Source organism: Scleropages formosus, chromosome 11, assembly GCF_900964775.1.
Source record: "Scleropages formosus chromosome 11, fSclFor1.1, whole genome shotgun sequence".
Lineage (NCBI taxonomy): Eukaryota > Metazoa > Chordata > Actinopteri > Osteoglossiformes > Osteoglossidae > Scleropages > Scleropages formosus.
The window spans coordinates 4,732,826-4,758,468 of record NC_041816.1 but is presented as its reverse complement, the minus strand read 5'-3'; the positions used below and the strand labels follow the sequence as shown (position 1 = coordinate 4,758,468).

At 43.9% G+C, this 25,643-nt stretch overlaps 1 protein-coding gene across 1 annotated transcript in view; it reads right to left on the bottom strand.

Annotated features, from left to right (window-relative positions):
- Positions 1-24,932, bottom strand: part of galnt18b (UDP-N-acetyl-alpha-D-galactosamine:polypeptide N-acetylgalactosaminyltransferase 18b) — a 94,776-nt gene extending 69,844 nt beyond the window's left edge. Inside the window, exon 1 of the mRNA XM_018752378.1 lies at positions 24,551-24,932. Coding sequence (XP_018607894.1) covers positions 24,551-24,788 — 238 coding nt within the window. The 5' untranslated portion in view covers positions 24,789-24,932. The remainder of the gene's footprint in view (positions 1-24,550) is intronic.
- Between the last annotated feature and the right edge of the window lie 711 nt (positions 24,933-25,643).

The following is a 25,643-nucleotide window of genomic DNA, read 5'->3' as shown; positions in this document are numbered from 1 at the left end:
AAAAAAAAAAAAACTTATTACAAGCAAAGTAAATTAATTGTGACACAGTTTTACAAAGCCAAAGTGTCTTTCATGATTGAACATTAGAGGTCGTAATTGCAGTGCAAGTACCGACGAGTAGCCCTATTGCAGCTTCGCTCAGGCAGGGAATATTGATGAGAAATTTGTTGACTTGATTCATTTAAATAATTTTCTTTTTAAATTAGAGCCAACATTACACTCTGCCAGCTGGATGCAGGATTCTTAAATGTTGGATAAATTGCAGCCTAACTACCCTCCCACACATCCACCCCACTTCATACCCTGCCCCTGCGGTCACTGCATGTTATAAAAACTTTATTTTATTTTTTTTATTTTAGCGAAGGTAGGTTCAAAGATGGGTGATGAGCTGCGGCTTCAACATTTCAAGAACTTGTTAGACTGTTAATCACAAATTAATGTGTCACACGGGGAATCCTCAATGGTTATTCTTCTTGCTATAACCATTAATCTTTATTTTGTTGACTCCTTCGTCCAATGATCTTGAAATTTTTTAACAAGCTGTTTCATTACAGCAGTTTATCCATTTCTCCAGCAGGGTATTCTTACTGGAGTAATTAAGGTTTAGTACTTTGAACAAGAGTACCACAACACGATGGAGACTGGAACAAAGAACCTTAAATGTCGCCATTTCATATCGGTGTCTTCATTTTGTATTGTAATAAACAAATACAACACAACTGTGAGCTCTACTGTACACCGAACAGCATAATTGCATTTGAGAAAACAGGAGAGCAAAGGTTCTAACATCATCTTACATCTATTCATTTAGCTCATGCTGATTTACCCATTTATACAGCAAGGTAGTTTTAACAGTATCTATTCAGGCTAAGTCCCATGATCAAGGGTATGAAAGCAGGAGGTGGGACTGGAACCCAGGTCCTTCGGGACCCAAAAGCAGCAGCTTTAACTACAACACCACCTACTGGTCCCACTCCTTTTTCTCAATTATCCCCTCATGACAGTGCAGCATCACTAAGTAAAAGAACAGTAGCATAAAGGAGCTGAGTAATTTATAGATTTTGGGCAACCAACAGCCCGGTGGCGAAAGCTTCTGTCTTCGGATCTGAAGGTCACAGGTTCGAATCTAAATGGTCCTCACACGACACACTCTGGTTTGACATGTATTCCACAGGTACCTGTTGCACCGCTCACTGTCCTCGGACTGACCAGCAGGGGCGCAGCGGCTAAGGACCTGAACTTGTGACCCTGCTGTTTCCAAACCATCTGCCAGGAGGGAAACTGCTGTTGAACCCCTTGGAGAGGTGCAGAGGAGCAGCTGTCCAGGCTTTGACCACCGGCACGAGGAGCTTGACGGAGTGCCACAATTAATCAACACGGTCTGGTGCAGAGGAGAAACAAACAGACGCACCAGGAGGTGCTGCACGCTCCGTGAAGCCGTTTTTCTGTCCAGCACATACTGGATTATGCCTGGACTACAGCACAATAAGAGGAGCGAAACAACACAGCTGATGCTACAAGTCTAAGGTGATGAACTGAATGGTAAAAAGTGGGAAAAATGTATTAAAAACCAGCTTTGACATTGTTACTCTTAGTTTTTGCTACCGGGTCGTATTATTTCCAGTGACATACATTTGCTATATTAATTAAGTATCACTGGCACTACAGCAGGAGGTGGGATTCGAACCCGGCTCCTTCGAGGGTAAGGCGGTTGGCTATAACCATTACTCCTTACAACACCACAGAAAAGTGGTTAGTCCCCACATTTCTAATTTTGGTTTCAGTATGTTTCCAGAATTTCCTCTTACTATTTCCTTTCACCCTCTTTTCAGCTCAATAGCTCAATCGACGCTTTGGCTGCTGAGGTTGGGAGAAAAAGGCGATAAAGTGTCCGACAGACTTAAACCCCCAGATTAGCAGAAAAGCCGGTGCTGTTGATTGAATTTTTAATAGCTGGGCCTGGTTACTCTGAGGAGTGACACGCATTTACCCTCGAAGATGGACAGCAGCACAGCAGCCATGGGTTGGGTTTCTGTCCCATGTTCGGGGCCTCATTAAACTCACCATGAAAAATTTAACATAACACAGAACACACAAAATAATCGGAGACCACAGATGAGCCACGTGGACTGAGAAAAGTGTTGGAGTGTATCATTCATTTACATTTATTCATTTCACAGACGCTTAAATACACTAGTCAACCACCAAGTCGTTCACATATTAATACAAAACACACACACCATTTAAAATCAGAAATACATTTGAAACATGTCTTTCGATTGTGGGAGGAAACCAGGGCACCTGGAGGAACCCTACATGAAAACGGTTAGAATATACAAGCTGTATGCAGACTCAACGGGGTTCGAACCCACGGCAAATGGCACAGCCCAAAAGCTGCGAGACGGCAGCACTACCCACTGTGCATTCACACAGTACTGTCTCATGCTGAACTCACACAGTAAAAACTGCCATGCTCTATAAAAGGGTAAATCAGTGAAGTTCCTCTTGCACAAATAAAATAATGATAATTAAAAAAAAAAAAAAAAAAAAAAAAAAAAAACTATTTGCCACATTGTCAATATGCAGAAAAGTATCATCTGTGGTCCCGAGCGGAGTACACCGAGACACACGGGGAGTCAGGGAGGGACAATGACCTCCGAGGACTTTGTGGGATATCAGCTCCAATTAATCTCAGCTCCTTTCAAAGGTCACTGCGTAACATTTCACGGTGGAACAATGACACTGTTGTTAAGCAATCTTCATCAGCGGCCTTTCGCTAATTAGCCATTAGCTGCCGAATGTCCCCCCTTCCAGCATCCCGCGGGACACTCGGCAAAACGGCTCCACCGCAGCACGTCGTCTTTCTGGAAAGCGAGCCACGGGGAGGACACTTTAATCGCCATTCTCGTCTCCGTTCGCTTCCGGCCCGTGAGACCGCGAACAGGTTCGGAAAGGGTCCTGAAAGCCACGTGCCGAGCGGTCACACTAATGTGGGGGAGCCCTACTGTGTGATCATTTCAACATTCATTTCTCAAGCCTTTTTTTTTTTTTTGCATCAATAAGCAGAGGTGCTAGTTCTCTCAAACCCTTACATTGTGTTTGAGACATCCAACCAACAAACCACCAAACGATTTCAACAACCACTTGTCCCAAGCAGGGTCGCGGTGAGCCGGAGCCTATCCCAAAAACACCAGGCGCAAGGACGAAGGGGATACGCTGAGGGTAGGACACCAGATAACCGCAAGGTACCCCAAGCAGGACTCGAACCCGGGATCCGCCATACAGCGGGCACCGACCAAACCCGCTGCGCCACCTCACCCTCTGTGCTTGCGACAGATTTCTATTTCTGGTGTTCCTGTCCAAAATGTGGTGGTCCATTATAATTATAAAACAGGAAGAAACATGTAACACAACATTACATGGTAAACAACTTCTTTTTTTGGAATTTATTGTCCATGGACCTCATGTACCTGAAATGGTACGAATCGCTTGTGTGTGTGTGTGTGTGTGTGTGTGTGTGTGTGTGTGAGAACTCCTGAATGGGGCTTTTTTCACAGTCCATTTGCCAGAACACATCACAAGGGTTAATTTAATGACCTAACAGTAAATGAACTCATCAATGATGAATGGACAGACACTGGTGGAAAAGAGGTATTTCTACATATTTTTTACCTTTTCTGATGAAAATACTGTAACTATTTCTTCAGGTCTCATTGTGTTTGAATGAGGAAAAATAACTGAAGGAGCGAAAAACTCAACAGCGTAGGAGGAGATTTATAAACCTCTCATTCGCCGGGCAGCGAGCTGAGACAAGTTAATAATTAATAGTAATAATTTAGCCTTGCTTGTTTTCCTTTGTCTGAAGAGGGCACATCGCTCACCATGACTGGCGTGGAAGCAATCTGAGTAGAAGCATCACGGTTGAGATGTGCCCTTGGATGGAGGCCGTGCCCGTGCCTTCGGTCCCGATTAAACGAGCCACTTGGGCCAAACGTACTTTTCCGCACACTCGGAGTTGCTGTTCAATGACGTCGCTCTGCGTTTCCATCTCCAGAGAGAACAACTCGTCTGCTGGATCGCGGCCCCTGTCACCGTGCGCCGAAAGGTATAATCACATCTCCAAGCTACGGAAGTGTCCCGTGCCTTTATGCGGAGTCACACTCACTCGCTCGCCAAGGCTCGATGGACCTTTCCTGTACAATGGATATCTCAGAAGCCTTTTGCCATCACTTGCAGACAATACCAGCATTTCTTCCTCACACTTCCGCCCAGTCCTGCCTCTTCTGCTGAAACAGAGCGGGGCACTAGGAAGGGGGATCCGAAGCCGCTCACATTTACATTTATTCATTCAGCCAACACGTTTCTCCTAAGCAGTACAATGTTAAGCTACTTGCAACAGTTTACCCATTAATACAGATGGATAATTATTACTATATCAATTCAAGGTAAGTACCTTCCTCATGGGTACTACTGGGATTCGAACCGTGGTCCATCAGTTTAGGAGCATCAGCTAACTGCACATTAACTGCTGCCGTTTTGGAATGGGTTCAGATTACATTAATGTTGCTATTAAAATTTCACTAACTTTACTAAGTTGGACTGCCAGAGGGTTATTATTCTACCAATTCCTGCTGGGGAGTTCAATTTTCCCTCTTCTCAATTGCCAGATGGCTTATTTCGGAATAGTACATAAGTAACTGCCTTCTGTGTTTATTTTCTCTTTGCTCTTTTATTGCTTGCTATGTGCGAACTGTATGCGCTGTGCCATTTCCTTGAGAAAAGCATGATATAAAAATGCACTGGACTGTTAAATCATTGTTTATTGCTTTTCGAGGGTTATTTTGTGTTAGATACACCACCTTATCCAATAACGTCACCTGCTGATTTTTACATTGCCACATTGAGACCACTTTTTTGTATTAAATTATACTTGTAAACACTTTGGACAAAGACATCAATCAACTAAAAATAAAAAAAATAAAAAAACAGTAGTTTTGTTCTTGATATATTTTGACATTTTAATGTCTCTAATGTGTAATCAATTAAAAACCTCCATGCTAATATGACAGCCCACTCGTAATAAGCTCCAGCAGGAAAAGAAAATCTCAGAAAAGTAATAATTTATCAATTCTGCATTAAGCATGCAGAGCTTATCACTTCCTCAAAGATTAGTCAGGAATTTAAGATAACTGCAATAAGCACTACGAAAAAAATTTTTGATTGACCCCCTTTAATGAGAGACCTCAGGATGTCGTATTCTAGACATTCAGAAAGGAGCGCTTCAAAGAGAATGCAATATCTGCTATCTGGATTATTACAGTACGGGAGGTGGTTATTATGTCAGCAGGTGTCAATGAAAGTCCTGTGATTTCACTCTTCCTGAAACACAGCCCAGAGCGTGTGGGTGGCAATCCAAGGGTTGGGTTGGCATGGCAATTCCACATGGGTTCTAAAAATAAGCCCTACTCAATTTCAGATATCTGAAATGAGCAACAGAAAATTTGCAACATTAAAGTGCTACTTAAAGATAATACAAGAAAAAGGTCGCAGCTTTAACCATGTGCATTCATTGTCCGCAGATCTGGTCTGGACTAGAAAATGAGATTAAGGCATTACTGTGGACTCAAAGTTGAGGAAGTGCATTCCAGTCTGCAAACTTAAAATCTGCAGCAGTTTGTTCACTTCACGCAAATGTTCACATTCCTGATACAAGTCAGGCTTTGATGCAAAACTGCACCTCGAAATCACAGAAAATTCAGAGATGAAGCTAAATCCTGAGCTGAATCCATGAAGATACTCTGTTCGTCATGCGATAATGCTAATGAGGACTGGAGATATAACCCATCGGCGGCGATAACGCACAATCAGAATCCACTTTCGATGAGGATGCCTTCCCATGCACTTCTGCTCTGGGTCGGGATTCTGCATGGCTAATGACCCATCTCCTGCCAGGTTACCCTGATTGGGAATTGAGTCGGAACCCTGAGAAGAGAGCAGGCTGCAAGATGTCATGTCCTGGTTTGGCACATCCGTGCTCTTTCCAAACAGCTTCTTAGCCGTTTCGGAATCAGCCCTCGTCTCCGAACCCGCTAGTTCCGATGCACCACCTCCCCAGGGAAAGATCAACCTTTCAGCTGCGGTATCTGCCCTTTTCCCATCTGGGTGGTCCTTCAAATTAGTCCTATCTTTCTAAAGCCTTAATATGTCTATTCACTCTGTGGAGCCCATTAGGACCGAACACCCTGCGGAAGAACACCGAAGAAATCAATACCCTTTTTCCGCACACCTTGTACAATTTCTCTCCATCATCATGTTATTGAGAAGCACAGTACATCGCAAGGTGTGAGCTGCGTAGGCTTTGCAGCACAACTAGAGAAACAAATACATATAGAACATGATTAAAACTTTACATATGGGAAAAAAAAAAAAAAAAAATCTTCGGGAGGAAAGGCAGAACATGTTTCAGAATTCTCAGACATCACATTCAGCACAAGGCCTACAGCAGCAGAAAAAAAAAAACTGCTGTAAAAATATAAATACAGAAAACACAACTGCACAAATAAGACACATAAGTGACCGCAGTGTTTATAAGAGCCAGCAAAAGCAGCCAAGTGTGAAAAGGCAACGCTGATTTAAAGGAGGTTTAATAGCTGCCAACGCACAATTACAAGAGATGGACAGCCAGAAAACCACTTTTTTCCCTTTTCTTTTTTCCAAAAATACATTGTAAATGCTCTCAGCAGTCTGTTCAATCCAAAGTGGATTCTGACTCATACAATTTCTTTCTGCCCACCATAAAAATGAACAAGGCCAGTTATTATATGCTATGTTTAATTATGCCCATACTACCAATGCATCCTTGGCAAGTGCTCAGGCTTCCTCAAAGTCAACTGTTGAAGTGTCAACACACAGACACAGTTTATAGGGCTCTCCCAGCCCAAGGCCACAAACGATACCTTCTGCATGCCAAAATGTAGCTGATTAAGAGACCTTTTTTAAATATATGGAACTGATTGTTTTGAATATTATAATGACCATCTGCTCTACATAACGCACATCTGCATAACATTAAATGATGTACCAGGACTGCAGTAAGAGATCTCTACATGATTCACAACATAATCATTTAAGAAAGCCCCAGATAGAGACAAGTAGTAAACTGCCTTAATGAGTCTCCGTCTCATTCCTCCTATATAGAAAACTGTCATTTTGGCAATAAAGGCCTAAATTGTGATTTGCCAAATACGAACACACAAATGTACAGTAGATGTACCGCTGAGTGAGTTTCTATGCAGGGCACTAAAATCTCCTCATTTAATATGAGTTAGTAAAATATAGCACCGGTACAGCAAACATGTAATCAGTGCAAGTTGCCTTAAATATCTATAAAATCAAATTAATAGTAAACCTATAACTATTTGAAAGCTCTAACTAATCCAGGAGGGGACGGACAGAAAGGTACCTGGCAAAGGAATCAAACACATTCCTTGAGATTTTTGGGATTCCTTCCTCCTTTGGGATTCCTTGTAAGCCAACTTGTGCTGCCACTCCTTGCTGAAAGGTCTGAACATTATTGCAGCAAAATGTTTTTCTGTGGAAAAATCTGGAGAGGTTCCGTTTGCGATGCACCGATTATACCAAATGGTATCTTCTTGCACTGACAACCAATTTAAATCTTTTTATTCAATGGAATATCGTGTTACTAAATTACTGTGGAATTAAATTAAGGAGAAAACAAACCTCTTCAGGTGTGGCAGGCCTTTCATATCATGGCTTTTGCATTTTGCAACAGAAAAATCTGTTGTAAAAACATTAACCACATATCACTTTTGCAATGTTTGTGTATTACAACCTTGTGAAGCTGAGACAGATGAAAGAATTTGTTGTATGATACTCTGAAGAGCTGTGTGTTCAAAATCCCGCTGTTCACTCCGTGTACCAATAACCAGTCACATTTATATGTGCCTATTCTGCCCTTTAACTCTCAACTTTTCTGTTGGAACATATTGTCTGGCACCACTGCGTGCATGACGTAAATATCATAGAAAGGGATTAGGAAAAATTACATATTGGGGAAGAGTAGCTATAATGACTGCTTGGAAACAATAGTCATGAGTGCAGTGAGAGAAAGAACTTTCATAAAATCTCTTTCTTGAAGGTAACCTGCCCCACCTTTCAGATCAGATCTCTAGCATTACTAAAGAGACTCAAAGTGCAAATAATATGTGGACTTTCTGATGCCTGAAGGCATCTTCTTTACCCCATTGACAACAGACACAGACAAAGAGCATCAATGGGAACAGAATACAGTCTAAGATTAATGCCAGTTTTTTTTTGTTTTTTAAGCAAGGGAATGTTACTGGCCTTTGGTATATGTGAGGTATGTAAAGGAAAACCACACTTATAAAAAAAATCCCCAAGTACAAGTGGCTCTCCTGCTACCAAATGGGTTTAATTCTCAAACCCTTTGCAAGTTGACTTTGCTGCGAGTGGAAAAATCCTCTTACGCATGAGCGAACAATTAACATGAACGAGCATTACGCCACTAATTTCATACACTAAAATACCAATACGGAATAGTCACATAAATACAGTAATTATAAAATACGACATGGGTAAATATTTAGGAATACTGTGGCTAAAACTAAGGTATTCATTAATGAATAATGGACACTGAATTTTTCATTTGTTAGCCATTTTCAATAAAAAAGTATCTTGAAGGGAATCACAAATGAAAAGTTTTGTAAACAAAATGCAATCATCGCTCGGCACCGAAATACTGACGGAGAGCCAAACAATAAGTGTTATTGGTGCCTTGCGGCACAATAGCCGGCCAGTTTGATCATACAGCAGATGCATCGGTCACCACTAGATGTTAAAAGCAAATGTCAGCACTTAAAAGGAATATAACAAGGTTAATTGAGACAGCAGCCATGAAGTCGAGGTCATCATGAGTCACATATTTCATAACTTGAGGGCAATGACTTTTTTTTCTCAGCTGACACCTTTCTCTAAAGAAACTTAGAACGATAAATGACTTATAGCGATTTACCACTTCATACAGTTGGTTCACTTTTAGTGGAGCAGTTTAGAGTAAGTATGTTGCTCAAGGGTATGACAGCAGGATGTGGGATTCAAACCTGCGACCTCAGACTGCAGAGGCATTAGCTCTAACAACTACTGTCCCAGCTGTGCCAACACTCATTTGCAGATTCACTTTAACTTGTCAAGACCCTTTGCTGGCTCTCAACCTAGAGTGTCTAGAACCATTGCTTCACGTACAAGATGCTTTCTGGTTCTTATTAATGCCGGCAGCAGCAGTAGAAGTAGCTGAGATGAGCAAAAATCATTGCAGAGGATACAAGAGCTAGACAAGCATATGGCATTCTGAGGGTGCAACAGCCTGTGCAGCGATTAGCTGGGCAAATGTTTCTACAGCAAAGTAAACACTGACCAAGCACTGACCTTTACCAGTGGAATCTACGTAAGTGGTATCTCAAGAGGCACGCACACTTGAGCTTCGGCATTGCACGCAACTAAAGGAGTGACCTTTGGCTTTCGATGCCAGGATAACGCAGTGTGAGGAGGCCGTCCAGGAGCGGAGGTTGGGCTACAAGCATAGGTGAAGGGTTTGGAGGTGCAAGCTGGATGAGGAGTGTCTTTGGAGTGATGATAGGGGTGGTAGCAGAGGGGGATGTTTGGGACCATCAGCTGAGAGGCCCATAATTATCGCCCCTGGGAGGCAAGTAGCAAGAGGGTCGAGGGAGTGGGAGGATCTCCACCGCTTGGCCAGGGATGAAAGCAGATGGAAATTAAGCATGAAGCCAAATAGGAATATGCCACATCTATTGACTTATCCTCGCTCAAGTCTGCTAGTGAGGTCTTAACTGCAAAACCAGAATCTACCTTCAGATACAAGCACATGAATAACCAAAGGACTGTTAGCCTGCTGTGAGAGAAACTTTGCTGTGCCAGGGAATATGCCAATAAATATTTTGAATTGAATAAAGGACCTAAGAGACATGCAAAATATAGACTCCCTTCTCACAAAAATGCTTTTGTTTTGCCGTTTTCAAGGGCAGATAGATTTGGGCTTTACCCATTTTCCAGTCTACAACAGGTGGCATAGTGGTTAGAATTGTTGCCTTTCACATGACAGACCTGGGTTTTAATTCCTCCTCCCGCTGTAGTACCCTTGATGACGACGGTACTTAGACTGAATTCACACAGTAAAAATAACCGAACGGTATAAATGGCTGAATCGGTGTAAGTCTGAATGTGCGAATGAGTAAATAAAGCAGCTTATGTAAAAACCCAACACTGTAAGTCACTTTGCAGAAAAGATTCAGGTGGAGACAAACAGCCGGAGAGCTCCAGCCGACCCAACGCTATCCACCCTGCAGTCCAAACCATCTCATTCACCAGCTCTTAACAAGAGTCAAGTAAAGGCAGCATCATTACTCTTGAGCTCTTCCCGTTCATGCTGCTCACCTATGATTTCTGGGTTTCTCGGAGTGCGAGACTGACTGATGCATCAAATGGCGCCACGCCGTCAAGCAACACATCACATAATTTGCTGTGCAGCAAACAGCCACCCATTTGCCTAAAAGCATCATGCAAGTTCGCCCCCAAAAAACACAGTTTCTCAATTCAATTCTGTGTTTCACTTCAGGAGAGATTAAGGTCATGAATCAGTTTTAAAATTTAATCCACGCAAGCTGGAATAGCAGAGCTGAGGTTTGGCAGCTGTACAGAAACTGCCGAACTTTACAATGCATAGAAATAACCTCTACTAACACTCTTCTAAATCAAGGATAAATTGTGTGTTGCACTAGCCTTGAGGGATTTTTTTTTTTTTTTTTTTTTTTTTTTAAAAAAAAGAAAAAAGGTACAAGGCAGTTTTAAACAATTTTCATGCATATATTTTCAGCTCAACATCTGCAGCTTTTTACAAAGCATCTTAAAGAATATTTAAAACAAACGGTATTTGTGATTCTCTCACTCACACACACACACACACACGATGTCTGAAACCGCTTATCCAAAGTGGGGTGGTTGCGAGTCGGATCCTAACACAGGGCATAAGGCTGGAGGGGGAGGGGGCACACCCAGGACAGGACGCCGATCTGTCATAAGGCACCCGAAGCAGGACTCGAACCCCAGACCCACCAAAGAGCAGGACCTGGCCAAACCTCCTGCGCCACCGCGCCTCCTGTATTTGATTCTGTTTGATGGAAATAATGTCATTATAAACCTAGTGCGCAGCTGATTTTTTGGCAGATATGTAGATGAGGGCCAGAGGTTAGTGCTTTTAGAAATGTACATCCTTTAACAATCCTCCAAATTCCCATAAAGTCAGTGACAACAACGAGCAAGAGCGAGAAAGAGGCACATGGGCGACGGCTACATAACTCGACACAAACTTCCGTTTTTTTGGGAAGCATCATCTCGCACAAACAAAAGGAGCTACAGTAAGACCCACAGGAACCCTCAACGAGCATCAGTTTTACTGCATGTCGAGAACTGACAGGGGATGTTTTGTATAATTACCTTCTACAGTGAACAATGTACACTTTCAGAGTTACAAACCCTCTTCCCCAGCATCAAGAAAGGTAGGAATTAAAATTATAGGTTTGATTAAGCCATTAATAAGATACTGATCTTTAAGTCTCATACATGTTTAATGCCCATTATATAATATTATATATATGTGTGTGTGTGTATGTGTGGGGGGTGCGGTGGCACAGTGGGTTGGACCAGGGTCCTGCTCTCCAGTGGGTCTGGGGTTCGAGTCCCACTTGGGGTGCCTTGCGTTGGACTGGCATCCCGTCCTGGGTGTGTCCCCTCCCCCTCCGGCCTTACGCCCTGTGTTGCCGGGTAGGCTCCGGTTCCCCGCGACCCCGTATGGGACGAGCGGCTCAGAAAATGTGTGTGTGTGTGTGTGTGTGTGTGTGTGTGTGTGTGTGTGTGTGTGTGTGTGTGTGTGTGTGTGTGTGTGTGTGTGCGCGCACGCCCGCCCGCATGAGAGAGAGAGTGGGACTACCTCACATTAGTTTAGCTCTTTATAACGGTCTATTTCTGGAATAAGGATAGATCAGGGGTTCAGTCACAAATCTGCATCCTCCCCAGTATTTGAATTGGGCTTTTAAAGCGCGCTCTGGTTTCACACATCCCAAAGATGGTGCTCAGGGATGAAAAAAAAGTAATTTTGCCATTTAAAAACATATCAAATAAAAGCTCATGCAAATTTCACTCATTTTATGATAATTCGTTATTTGTTCAAGTAATTATTTTAGGGTGCCAAAATAATTAAGGAATATTGACCAAGATTAATTAATATTTTGAAAATCCACAGTGAGTGCTAATGATAAAGTCTTAATGGCTTGCTCTTTGCAAAATGCAAGACCACAATAGAGTTCGATTTATTATTCAGTTTTTCCACTCACATGATTAGTTTGTCTCCACTACAGATAGTGATTCAATTACGTTGTCAAATTCACTTGCCGTTGCTTCACCTCGATCAAAAGAAAGCAAATACAGTGATTTGAAATACAAACCACAGGACACATCACAGTTAAAGCTAATATCCATTATCTTAATAGCACAGGTTGGAAATATGCAGAACTACTATCTCAAAACCATTTTATCAAGCAGTAAGTGTAGTATGGAGAAATAAATTTGAATTGTTATTGGGGGGGACAGCTTTTAAAGTGTAAAATTCATGTATCTCATAAAAAGAAAAATAAAAAAAAAAAACTCCTCTTATGGCCCTGTCACAACAAAATTTCAAAGTCAAATGAGTAAATCCACTTCTTAGAAAGCAGGACACTTTTGTTCCCGAAAGCCACAAAAGGCCAAAGTAATCCTGTTACCTTCTAAATCCTGGCTTTAACATTTTATTTTATATTTTACTGCAATCAAGCCCTCCTCAGAATTAATGAGTTCCCCCAGCAGTCGGCAGCTTATTAAAACGAAGCCGATGAAACCCCACGTTTCCCGAACTTGATGCATTATGTGAAGATTAAGACCTCCAAATACATTTCCTTTCAGGTTATGTTTTAGTAAAAGCCATCCATTTTTGGGAAGTCCATTGTTTATTATCCAACACATTAATTCAGAAAGACTTCCAATGTTACGCAGCCTTACTTCTGGGTGTTCGGGTTAAGTGCCTCTCTCAGGGATACAACAGTGGGGCTTCTTCTGGGACTGAAGCACTATCTGCCACCCCCATCTGCCTCCTACAGCTCTGTCTGCTACTGCCGTCAATTATTCGCTCCTCCCATATGTTCAAACCCACTGGAACCCTGCTCTTGGTATTGTATTTCAGATGGACTCATTAGTGATTTCTTAATAAGTAGAAAATTTGAAAAAAAGCATTTTCTATCTGAGGATACAAAGTTAAATATTCCAGGCCAACCTCCTCTCATCTGTGGGCTAGAAAATATAATCAGGTTTGTAATCTGAAAAGAAATTCATTTACAGCAGGTCAGGATTAAATTAAAAATCAGAGCATGTCTTAATTATGGGACTGTGACACTTCGCTCATAAACGGGCCAAGGTGACAGCCAGTTTAATTTCTGAATCATTCTTAATAACCAAGCCAGACGCTGGCGGTCCGACCTATTGTCATTTTACCACTCTGGAATACCCATTTTTCTCATCCTTTTTGCATTAGGGGGGCAGTTTCTCGCCAATATACAATTTAGGCTGATCCCATATCTGAATTATACAAGTCTTTAGGGACTTACGTAACTGGGGATTATATAAGGCTGCCTGTTTATGTCAACTACCTTCAGCAACCTTCCACTGTATCGACAGTACCCTGCAACCATCAGTGTTCAACCACATTGAGAAACTCTGAAGAAACTCTTGATTCAAATCAAATGTCTTTTGTTCTCATTTCTGGAAATGCTACCTGGCTTCTTCCTTTGAAATCTAGCCCATCCAACCCACTACATTTACATTTATTCATTTAGCAGACGTTTTTGTCCAAAGCGACGTACATCTCAGCAAAAGTGTAATTTATGCATTGCATTGAGAGAAGGAGACGTAGCTGCAGACATGAAAGTCTCAAGCAAACCTACTTTGTTACCTACCACTTGCTGCACCAAGGTTCATCGTTCGAGTAGGTGCATAAAACACAGGATAGACAAATCCCGATACCCTCCAACCAATTTTTTTTTTTTTTTTTTTTAATATTAGAAGATACACAAGCAAGCAAATACAATGCTGGAGTAGTGGCTGATTAAAGGCTTTATCTGGTGATGCTCTCCGGTGGGTCTGGGGTTCAAGTCCCGCTTGGGGTGCCTTGCGACGGACTGGCGTCCCGTCCTGGGTGTGTCCCCTTCCCCTCCGGCCTTACGCCCTGTGTTGCCGGGTAGGCTCCGGTTCCCCGTGACCCCGTAAGGGACAAGCGGTTCTGAAAATGTGTGTGTGTGTGTGTGTGTGCTCATGAAGTTACGGTGCATGAACATTTACACCGTACATGAACTGGAGAGATCTTGGGCGAAATGGGACTGGAAAAGGTGAGTTTTCAGACCCTTCTTGAATGTAGACAGTTTCTCCGCAGTTCTGAGCAAGAGGGGAAGATCATTCCACCACAACGGAGCCAAAATCGAGAACCTCCGTGCTTTACCTTTCGTGCGCGGGACCACCAAGCGAGCAGAAGTAGACGAGCGAAGGGGTCTGGCTGAGGCCGTGCTACAGATACTTCAAGAGAACTTCTGCGACACACATAGACACACATGTTGCACAAAGCTATTGATGCAAGTGTCCTAGTCGTGTGCGTCCTACTACAAATGAAATCTGAATTCCCAGATACGAGAAACAATTGTGCTGCGTCTCCAGAATCGACCCGCGCACTTGGCCTCTATAAATTCCACTTGTCAAACAGAAAAGGGGCTAGGCCAAAATTGCCAGTAGAGATGAAGCATCATCACTCATAATAAGGGACGACTAATGACACCGACACCTCATTCTGGCTCCCTTCGGTAGGAGTTTCGTTTAAAAAAAAACTCTACATTTTAAGGGAGAAAATGGGATTAACAATAGTGAGGACATAACTCACAAGACATACATATAAGTTGGCTGCTGCAAACGGAGCTTTTCCTGACCTTGAGGCAATTACCAACCCTTCTCTATACTTTACTCACATCATTTAACAGATGTCCAATAACTGGGGCAATTTAGGCCAGATAAATTGCATATCATTACTTGAAAGAACTGAAAGAATCATTACTGTACAGGAAATAAATGTCAGTTTCACAAGAATGAGAAAGAGAAATGAGGAGGAGAAATCTATTTGGATGGTCTGGTATTACAGGAGAATGTTGGTAATGCAGTTATTGCCGCTCCATATCCTTAATTTCAACGGACAATTCAGACAGGACAACTGTTCATTGTAATAGCAGCTTCTCCCAGATGTTTCCGCTATGTCTGCCTGGATTTATCTTATACGTGTGCTGGTGGAGGCTGGAACCATAGTGATGGGGAGGGCAGCAGTTGATGTACAGCTCTGTGGGACCTGCCCCATGCTATTTGTATGTTAATGAAGACAAGCTGTCTCAAATCTCACTAATAGGGCTGGTATATAAGGCAGCTGGTGAGAAACTCAGTTTGAAATGGCCCAGGAACGCACTAATGTAATGTGAAACGAAAATATCATTTGTTCATGGTTTCTGAGTGAAAGAGGTCACATGATCATTCCACCCATTTTTTTTTTTTTTTTTTAAAAAAAAAAACAAAACCACTTAGTTCTCTGTAATAATCCTGCTTCTTGGAACCTCTTATCGGTCCTTCAAGCATTTGCATTACAACATCCACCTTATTTTCTACCCAGGGCGAAGAAAATAACAACACACTCATATTTCACATATATAAAATCCAGACACATAAAAGTCAAAATGTTCAATGGGAATCTGAACCACAGCGCTTTAGTAGTGAACCTGCTATTCAACTTGTCTAAATTGGACATTTTCCCACATTTATATTGAAGAAATGTTATTAATCTGTTGCTTAGAAGGCACTTTCATGCAAAGTCATACAGTGTCTGGCCCATTTATTCAGCAGGGTATTTTTACCAGAGCAATAGGGGATAATGTATGGCAAGGAAAAAAAATTGTAAGTTAGCACCTAAAACTGAGCACAGCAGAGGGAGTGAACTCAGTGAGTGTGTGTGTGGCATCCTGAGGATACAATGGGAGATTCCTACACTCCCACTATCACACACTAGCTTGGTCAACAATGATTAAGATGCTATAGTCTCCAACATTTCTGATCTATATTAAGAAAAGCGTTCCTGTGAAGGCTGCGAGGATGGACCCGACCAGAGGAGTACCATATGCCCGACGCAGTGTCTCTCTCCCCAAAGACGGCCAGAGAGGAAACGGACCAGCTGCCATCCTCCTCCTGCTCCTGTACTTCTCCACCCAGTAGTAACCAACAGCCTCATCAGAAACAAGCCATTATTCACGTTTGCCTCGAGATGTATTATTTTGGCATTTGCTGCTCTTCAGCCCACGCCACGCTGTGGAAGCGTTTGCGGGGACCGCTGGTTGCTGGGCGTAAAATGCTGCAAAGATAGGCTGTTTTAGTGCTCGTCGCAGCGTCGAAAAGGCCACGTGGAGTGTTTGTAGAGCAAATGTAGTGCAGCGGGCCGTGACGGGTCCTCTGAGCTGTTCCAACGGCAGTCTCGCCAATCCTGTTTATTGGAGACATAGTCTCAGAAACGGTAATCATTTCACGCATGGGCCGGGTGTGGGCAGTGGAGGCTCACGATATTGATCTGGAGCCCACAAGGGACATGGGTTCCCCCGCACGATGAAATGCCAGTCACAGCAAACACATTGCCCCGGCGGTATCTGAGCCAAGAACGGCACGCCCAAGAGGCGCTGACCACAGCAAGCTGTGCACACGAAGACATTAGACGTGTTAGTGCGCGTTCCTTGGGAGTGTCGAAGAAAGCAAGCATAGCAGGGGAGTTTTCAGGACCTGACAAGGCCCCAATGGGAGTGGAGACGATCTCAAATGTAGTATTCACTGTTATTTATTTATCTGACATCATTAAAGCAACTTACAATGTTTGGTTTGTACGCCAAGCTACTTACGATTTACCCATTCATAAAACAAGGTCATTTTTACTGTATCAATTCACGGTAAGCGCCTTGATCAAATGTACTACAGTGAGAATGGGAAGTGAACCTAGAACCTTTGACCCTAGAACAACAGCTCTAACCACTTCACCACCTGCTGGCCTGGTGTCGGTTCCTGACAGAGGAAAAAAGAGTAAAGACCAGACATGTCAATTCTAGACACAAAAAAAACAGTGCAGGGGCTAAATATTTCACATATTTCTCAACTCTTTACTGAATACAGCATAAGTTAGTGTCATGACTACAAAAACAAATTTAAAAAAAATGCATCGGCATATTCCTTGGTAACGTAACGAAACACTTATGATTCTTCCACGCTCCACCCCTTCCCCCAAAGGTCAGTTTAAACATCAAGGTCAGCTCTCCAAGAGCCTGGTGTGTGTGAAACCAACTCAATTATGATCCTTTTGTAAGGCATGTCTGAAATAAGCTGAGCCCTAAAAATACATCTGCCTTGTAATATGGGAGGGGGGGCTAACGAACAGTCTCCATCAGCACTGCTGTGGAAACCTAACTGAATGACACCAGATAACCCTCCCCCCACGATACGGCCGTAAGTCAGCTGGGTCAGTCGGCAGCAGGCGGCGGAAACAGCAGAGAAGGCCGCCGAGGGCTCTCCCGAGCACTAGGGGTGGCTCGGAGCACGCGGCAGAACCCAAGCCGACCTCCTCAGAGATAATGTAATAAAGCAGCCCCATCGACCACAAGCACCAGCCCTCGGCTTTTAATGGATTCTGAGCAAATCTGCTCCTCATTGCCATCTCGATCTCACAGCGCGCCCACTTCAGATTGGAGGGAGCCTCGAAGAGCGACCGAGATGATGAAACCGTTTTTTCTCCCCATTCAGACCCAACAGGCCGACCTTTGGCAGCAGACAGGGTATCTGCATTCTGGTGCTGCGAATGCCGATTGATGAGGTTACGTTACACCTGTAGGGAATACGCCCGGCCGTACACTGAAGAAAACACCTGGGCTCAGAACGCTTTCAAGCACTTTGGAATAACTGGATCGAATCCTATGAAAAAGAGACCGGGGAATGCAGAGGTGTCCAATGTGTGGCCCAGAAACTATAAATTAAAAGAAAACTATTAATAAACACTACAAATTCTACTGAAACACATGATAACGCAGTTGAAGTTAGACATGAACTTGAACACACATCACAACTAAAATACAATACAATAACATTTTTCAATTTAGACATTTAAGATTTCATGATGTCACTTACCATGATTTTTACACGTGTGGCGTTTGGACCGGTTCAGGGTAATGATCGTGGCTCTTGGCCGAAAATGGACGGTGGCCCCTGATGTAACAACTTTTTTTTTTTTTTGGAGGGAGGCACAAGTGAAAACATTTACATTTATTCATTTTATATAATGCTTCTCTCCAAATCAAGTTCAAGATGTTTTTATTGCCATTTTATTGCCATTCCTCTATATAGCTTGGATACAGTGGAACGAAATGTCGTTCCTCCGGAGAAAGCGGTGCAACAAATCAGCTTATGATGTGAGGTTTGTACCCTAATCTACTAACAATGATTTGCATTAAATTCACATTTATTCATTCAGCTGATATGTCTCTCAAAAGCAGCTCACTTATACAACAGGGTGATTTTTACTGGAGTAATTTAGGGTAAGAACCTTGCTCAAGGGTTACTACAGCAGGAGGCAGGATTCAAATCTAGGTCCTTTAGTCCCAACATGACGGCTCTAGAGTTGCGGCTCTAAGTCGTCTCCAGTCCAGAGACAGTGGATCTAACCATTATGGTATCTGCAGGTTCCCATTCAAAATTTACCCAATCATACAGCTGGATCATTTTTAGCACACCAACTTAGGATAAGGGCCTTGATCAAGGACACTACAGCAAGGGCAGGTATTCAAACCCAGCCCCTTTGAACGCAACACGGCAGCGCTAACCGTTATGCCACCTGCTGCCCCTTTAAATCATTCTTAAAATTAAAAAAAAAAAACTGGCAAACCACCTCCGGAGGAAAAACACGACAACAGAACGCAGAGTTAACAAGGTGAATGCCCAGAAAAAGTTTCAAAAGGCAGCCAATCAGAACGAGCCCCTCCGCTGCGAGCCATCAACGCTAAGTGCAATGCATGCTGGTCCGCGAGCATGGAAATTGTGAACCCAGCGTGACTGCAAGTGCGGTGCCTCCGAATGCCATTATGCGGCGTTTTCTTATCGGAACGCGCAGACGCTCGTTGCGCCTATACGGCACGGCGGCTGGATTAATTTAATTATGAGGGAGCTTTGTGAGGAGGGGGAGGAGGGGCTGTCCGCACGTCCGCCGCTCCCATCGACAGGCAATGCGAGCTGCAGCAATCTGGAGGAAACTCATGCAAATTGTTTTCTCTTGTTCTGGTGCAACATCGTGCAATGGGACGACAATCTGCCGCCGCTATCGCTCCACGCGAGAAGCGACAGCGATTGGCGGTGCAAACAGGCCCCGGCACCCAGAAGCCTCGCATTGTGTTCCCGTGAACAGTGACAAGCCGTGACAAGCTTTATTGCAGTACATGACATTTCCGTGCTCTCCCTGTCAAAATTCGCAGGGACATCTGTCCATCTCCGATCACTGTCTTCCTTCTCCCCCCGCAAGGTCTTACATTTGCATTATTTTCGACTGGGAGCGATAAAACTACATGGGCACTTAGGAAAAGTGCATTTCTTCTGCAGACTAAACGTGGCTTACCGTTCTGTGCTTCAAATGGCAGGCACTAAATGCAGCTTTTTTTAAGTAGTTACATGTCCTGATTTACCTTACCAGACCTTTACATCAACCACAATGACAAAGAAAAAGGCAAAGAGCCCCTTTCTAAGAAATACATTTGCATATATTTATGTATTTAGCAGACGCTTTTCTCCAAAGTGACTTCCAATTAACACTATGCAGTGTTATCAGCGCACACACCTTATTCGCCGCGGTGACTTACACTGCTAGATACAATACTTACACTGGGTCACTCATCCATACATCAGCGGAACGCACACTACGGGGGAACCTGAACAGCACGTCTTTGGAGTGTGGGAGGAAACCAGAGCATCCGGAGGAAACCCACACAGACACGGGGAGAACATACAAACTCCACACAGACCATGTAGGGATCGAACCCACGCCGTCTCGCACCACCCAGGTGCTGTGAGACAGCAGCGCTACTCGCTGTGCCATCATGCCGCCCATTTATTCAGCGCTGGTTGTTTCTGGGTGGGATTTTACTGAACTCGGTGCTCAGCTGCCTGGACTGACAAGAAGAAGCAGTAGTCTGAAAACCCTTTGCCATAAACACACTCATTTTGAAACAAATAGAATATCCAGATGTTTTGAGTGCATTTCAATTAAATGGCAAATTAGATGCAGTGTGTAAACAGCAGAAGACAAAAGAAAGTTAATGGGCCGTCACCGCGGGGAAGCACAGCACCGACATGGGTTCAAAAATTCTGCTGTTGCTGCAGGTCTTCCAGGTTTCTTAGTCTGGTCTCCTGCTCAAAAAATGGTCGCCCACGCTTGTACATTCAAGAAAATAATTTGTTCAGTCGAGCGCTTCGAGCCGAAGCTGGACTCCGCATGGGACCCCCAGGAAGAGGACTGGGCAGCGCCGCTGTCCGGCACAACGGTCAAACGCTGGAAGTACCTTCACACAGGCCTCGCCTGAACGAGTTCTCTCCAACTGCTGCAGCAAAGCGAAGAGACGCAGCGTGCATCGAGACGTCAACGCCGAGCCCTTCGGCGATCCTTTTCAAGCCTGTTGTGAGTCTCGGAGGCGATTTCACCACGAGTAAACATTAATAACGCCGCACCTCGGCACCATCCTTGAGCGGGCTCCTCCTGGACATCACCCATCGGCCTCCGTGGTCCTCCCATCAGCGCTGAGCACTCATCGCAGCCCGGAGAGCCTTTCCATTGATTCAGCAGCTTGATTTAATTAAAGCCATCCAATAATTCTGTCTAAATTAACATTTTCATTTCGCACTGACTTAATGCTGGTCAACCCCGTCCTCTTATTCCCCTGTACCTCTGGCCCCCCGCCAGGCAGTCAACCAGTGAAATTTAGTGAGATGAACGCAGGGGTTTCTGCCCGTGCCTGGGTGGAGCACCAAATGGACAGGCCAAGTATCACCAGGTCAGCAAGGACACGCGGCTTATTTTTACAGCACAGAGCAGCAAACTGGAGCAGGAGACAGAGGGAAGGTGTGTGTGCGCGTGTGTGTGCGTGCTCACAGCGACTGGACCCAAGGGTAAAGAACCCCACCAAAAGTAAAAGGCAGCAAATCCATACTGAGCTACGCAAAGTTCTCAAGCACTCCCTTTAAAATGATATAAGCAAAACAGTCCACCCCCTCCCCCCTTTATTCTTTCCAATTTAAACACCAGGAACAAGAACCAGCAACTCAACACACTCCCAACCTGGGAAACAATGTCCTATTACTGTACTACAGGGAAAACCTTCCCAAAGCAAACACATAATGACAATGCCGGACTCCAGGGAAGTCGAAACAAACACTGGAGAACAGAATGCATCTTAACGGGCTTCCCAGCGTGCCCCAAAGGGGGAAGAAGTGAAGGCACATGTTTATGCCACAGGAATATATATTTATACAAGGCAAGACACGGTATATTATGCTTTCCTTTGCATGATATGAACAGATAATTGCTACCTGTCCAGGTATGGAATTTAATATCACTGTATTAAATGGAAAAAGCCCAAGACTACAAGCACTGAGCCACTGCAGTGGTACAGCTGAGTATTTTAACTTTCACTGATCCATAGTACTTGGCTCACCGAGTCCATTTCACCCTTATTATTTATTTATTCAGACACTTGAAAGCACCATACAACGTAAGGTTTGTATACTAAGCTTCTTACAATTGTTTACCCATTCATACAGCTGGGTAATTTCTACTGGATCAGTTCAGGGTACCTTGATCAAGGGAACTACAACAGGAGCAGGGATTCAAACGTGGGTCCTTTGACTGCAAAGCGGCAGCCCTAACTACTACTCCCCCTACTGTCCTTGTTACTTTTTCCTGCTCATTATGTGGATTTATACACTTATCTTTTCCCACTACTTCTCTGCCCAGCTCTCCCCTGCATTATAACCGAATTCTTGCCAGTGTGCAACCGCTGATCTCACACCTCCCAGTGCCAGAACGATCCCACCAGGCAGCTTACGTTCAAAATCAGCTAATGACACTGCAGACTTATACAATAAAAACGTAGGAAGGCATTTAAAAGTATTACAATAATGAAAGGTCCGGAATCCCAAAGATATCTCAAAATCCATGGCGGTTACAAGTATGTGGAGATCTCTGATAAGTGAACAAGATGCTGTTTTAATGCAGCACGAGTGACGATCAGATATCAGCATCTTTTGTAAGCATAAGTACCACAAAAGGCATTGACGCGTGAAGTTAGGTGATAGCAAAGGCAACGGTGAGGACAAACAGCACAGCTCTCGAAGGAGTCCTCAGATCGATCTTTTTTTCCGGAAACTCTGACACAGAGCTAGACTTCTTTGAAAGCCCAAAAAAAAAAAAATCAGAAGAGGGCACTTAATTTAATCATTACATTTATATTTATCCAGCTAGCAGGCAATCGCTTTTCTCCAAAGTGATGCAAATCTCAGAGAATAGTAAAAAACAGTGCATTACACCAACAGAAGGAGAGATCTGGACTCAGATACATGACTCTTGAGTGCAGTCCATTTGTCTCTAACCACAGTATAAACCAGTATACATTACACGAGTAGTTGCATATAGGGTTTTTTTTTTTTTTTAATTAAACAGATAATATAGCAAACGTTTATGAAGCACACAGGAGATCGGGGGAGAAATGAGTCAAGAAGAGGTAAGTTTTGGGACCCTTCTTGAATGTAGAGAGAGATTCAGCAGTTCTGAGTGAGAGAAGGACGCCACTCCACGACATCGGAGCCAGAACTGAAAACGCTGAAATGAAAAAATCGCGACACCTGGAGCTGATTGTCATCAGTTAACGTTGGCATACAAGCCCAACGGCAGATTATGGGTGCCTAGTACAGGAAAACCAAGGAAAATCTGTCTGATGGTTAAGGGCTCATACTTGAGCCTGTTTCTCCGGAGCACAGGCCTGGCTGTGCCCATTCGTTTGTGAATATGTGCATTTGTAGAGTGACACCACCTCACGAATTCATCCCAAGTCATGCTCGATCCTTGGGAAACGCAAGCCGACACAAATCTTCCCCAGAAACCGTTGGGGGCAGTTGGATCCCACTACAGCAGAGCCGCAGGGATGGATCAGGCAGACGACAGGAGGTGCCAAGTGGAATTACGTGGCACTGCTATGAGGAATGTTTGCTCATATAATTCGGCAGCTGCTAAAATTACTGATGGGCCTCACCGCGTCATCGGAGGTTGCGGTCTGTATCCGCAACACCAGCGAACACGTTTCCGATTCACAGCCCTTCCTTATGACAGGAGTAGCGTGTTGTGTCCTCTGCCACAAAACTGGGGTCCGCTTGAACAGCGAGAACCTGACGGAGGCAGATACAAGCAACAAACAGCTTCCACAGGTAACCATGGACTCTTGGAATTATATCGATAGGAAAGTGGAAAGTTTCAGTAACAACACAAATCAATTTGCCGGATGTATCCTTGCAGACCAAACCTTGCTGAAGAAACTCTTCGTTCCAGGACTGACATTCTGTTTCTGCACAGGTTCAGACAGGTTATAACAACTGCCAACTCGTGCAGAGTAAATCAAGGAGGCTGGTGGTGGGCACAGGAGAGAAGCCTCAAGGACCGAGAAGAACTTGGAGAAGGAAGTTTTTGGCCATTTCTTCACACACCTGCCAGCGAACCCAGAGCCCCTCCACTCGGCTGCATTGTGCCACATATGACAGAATATGACAGAAACGTGTCCTATGTATGAAATGTTTCTTCATGTCGACGGGGGTGCGCTCGCATCCCTTCAGAGCAAAGCAACAAAGATGTTACTTAATTGCCAAGTCGCATGATTACTACATCAAAGCGCTGAAACACAACAAGCCACAACAAGGTGGTCCATGAGCAGAAATAAAATAACCGCCACGGTAGCATTAAAAGCCTCGATTGCACCACACAAGGCGAATGAAGGATCAATAAATAAATAATTTTAAGACGGCCCCAGAAATAAGAGATTGCGAAAGGCAGAGAATGTACGGAATAATGCATGTGCCGCGGTGAAAGGAATTAGTCGGCAGTCAACTGTCTTCTGTGTTTCTTGTGTGCTTGTTTCTCTTGCTGTGTTAAGCGCTCTGTCACTGCGTGAGAAGAGCGCTCTCTATAAAAATAGATTGAACTGAATAGTCTGTACTAGACTAGTGAATGTTGTGAAGAGACAGAGAGAGACGGCTCATCATAAGCCTCATGTACCTTGTATGTGCTGGTTCACCACATTCTCCAGTCGGTCCAGTCTCTCTATAATCCGCAAAGTTTCCCCCTTGCTGTCCTCCTCCAACTTCTTGTCGGGGGCGGCCTCGGGGACGCGGATGTACACGCTCGCGATGTAGTTAGTGACCCAGCCCACGTAGAGCAGGCACGCGATGTTGGTCATGCCGCTCAGGATCACGCACGTCGACACCACAGTTTTGGTTCTCCTGGTGCACGCCATGCCGACGTCCCTCCATGCAGACCTTCAGAGAGCAGAGATCCGGAGCTCGCCTCGACGCATGCCACGATCAGCCGGCCAGCGCGCAGCACCGCTCGCTCTTCAATCGGGAGTGTAACTTTGCGGAGCTCTGCCGCGCGCCTCCGCTTTCCATCGCCAGGCAGCGCTGAGCTTAAACTGGCCGGCCCTCCGCGGTCCGCTGGGCACCGCCCCTTCGTGACCTGCAACCAATGAGACGCTGCGGTTGATTGTCTTACTTAATATTCAAGTAGGCGGACCTCCAATCACACTTTAGGAGGCGTGCTCTAGCGCAAGCTCCGGTCGGAGATTCTCGCTGGGAATTCGGGAGGGAAAGGTGTCGGAAAGTGGCGGTAACTTACAATTATGGATTATTTCTGAAATGAAAATAATTTATAGTACAATCGATTTATAAAGTCATAGCGACACGACACTTTTTATAGATGCTGCAGAAGCAGGTGGGTTTTTATCACTTTTCTCATTTTATCTGGCTAAAACGCAGCAGCACTAATTTGCAAATCTGCATCTCTAACACTAACAGCAGTAGCAAGTTAAAATATATGTTACAAAGCCACATTTAAAGATGATAAATAATGTGAGATAATAAATAATGTGTGAATTGAATCAATAAGAGCTGTTGTTTTTGGTGTGAAGTTGAATACACGAACCTTGATACGAATTTCTCCAGCCACGAAGTTGCCAAGTTCATTGATTTTAACTGCGTATATCTATTATCGGGTTTTTTTTATTTACATGTATATGAAACCACATCACATATGCTGAGTAAAGAGGTGCTAAATCATTAATGACCATGACATGTAAGCCTAAGTCATGGTAAAA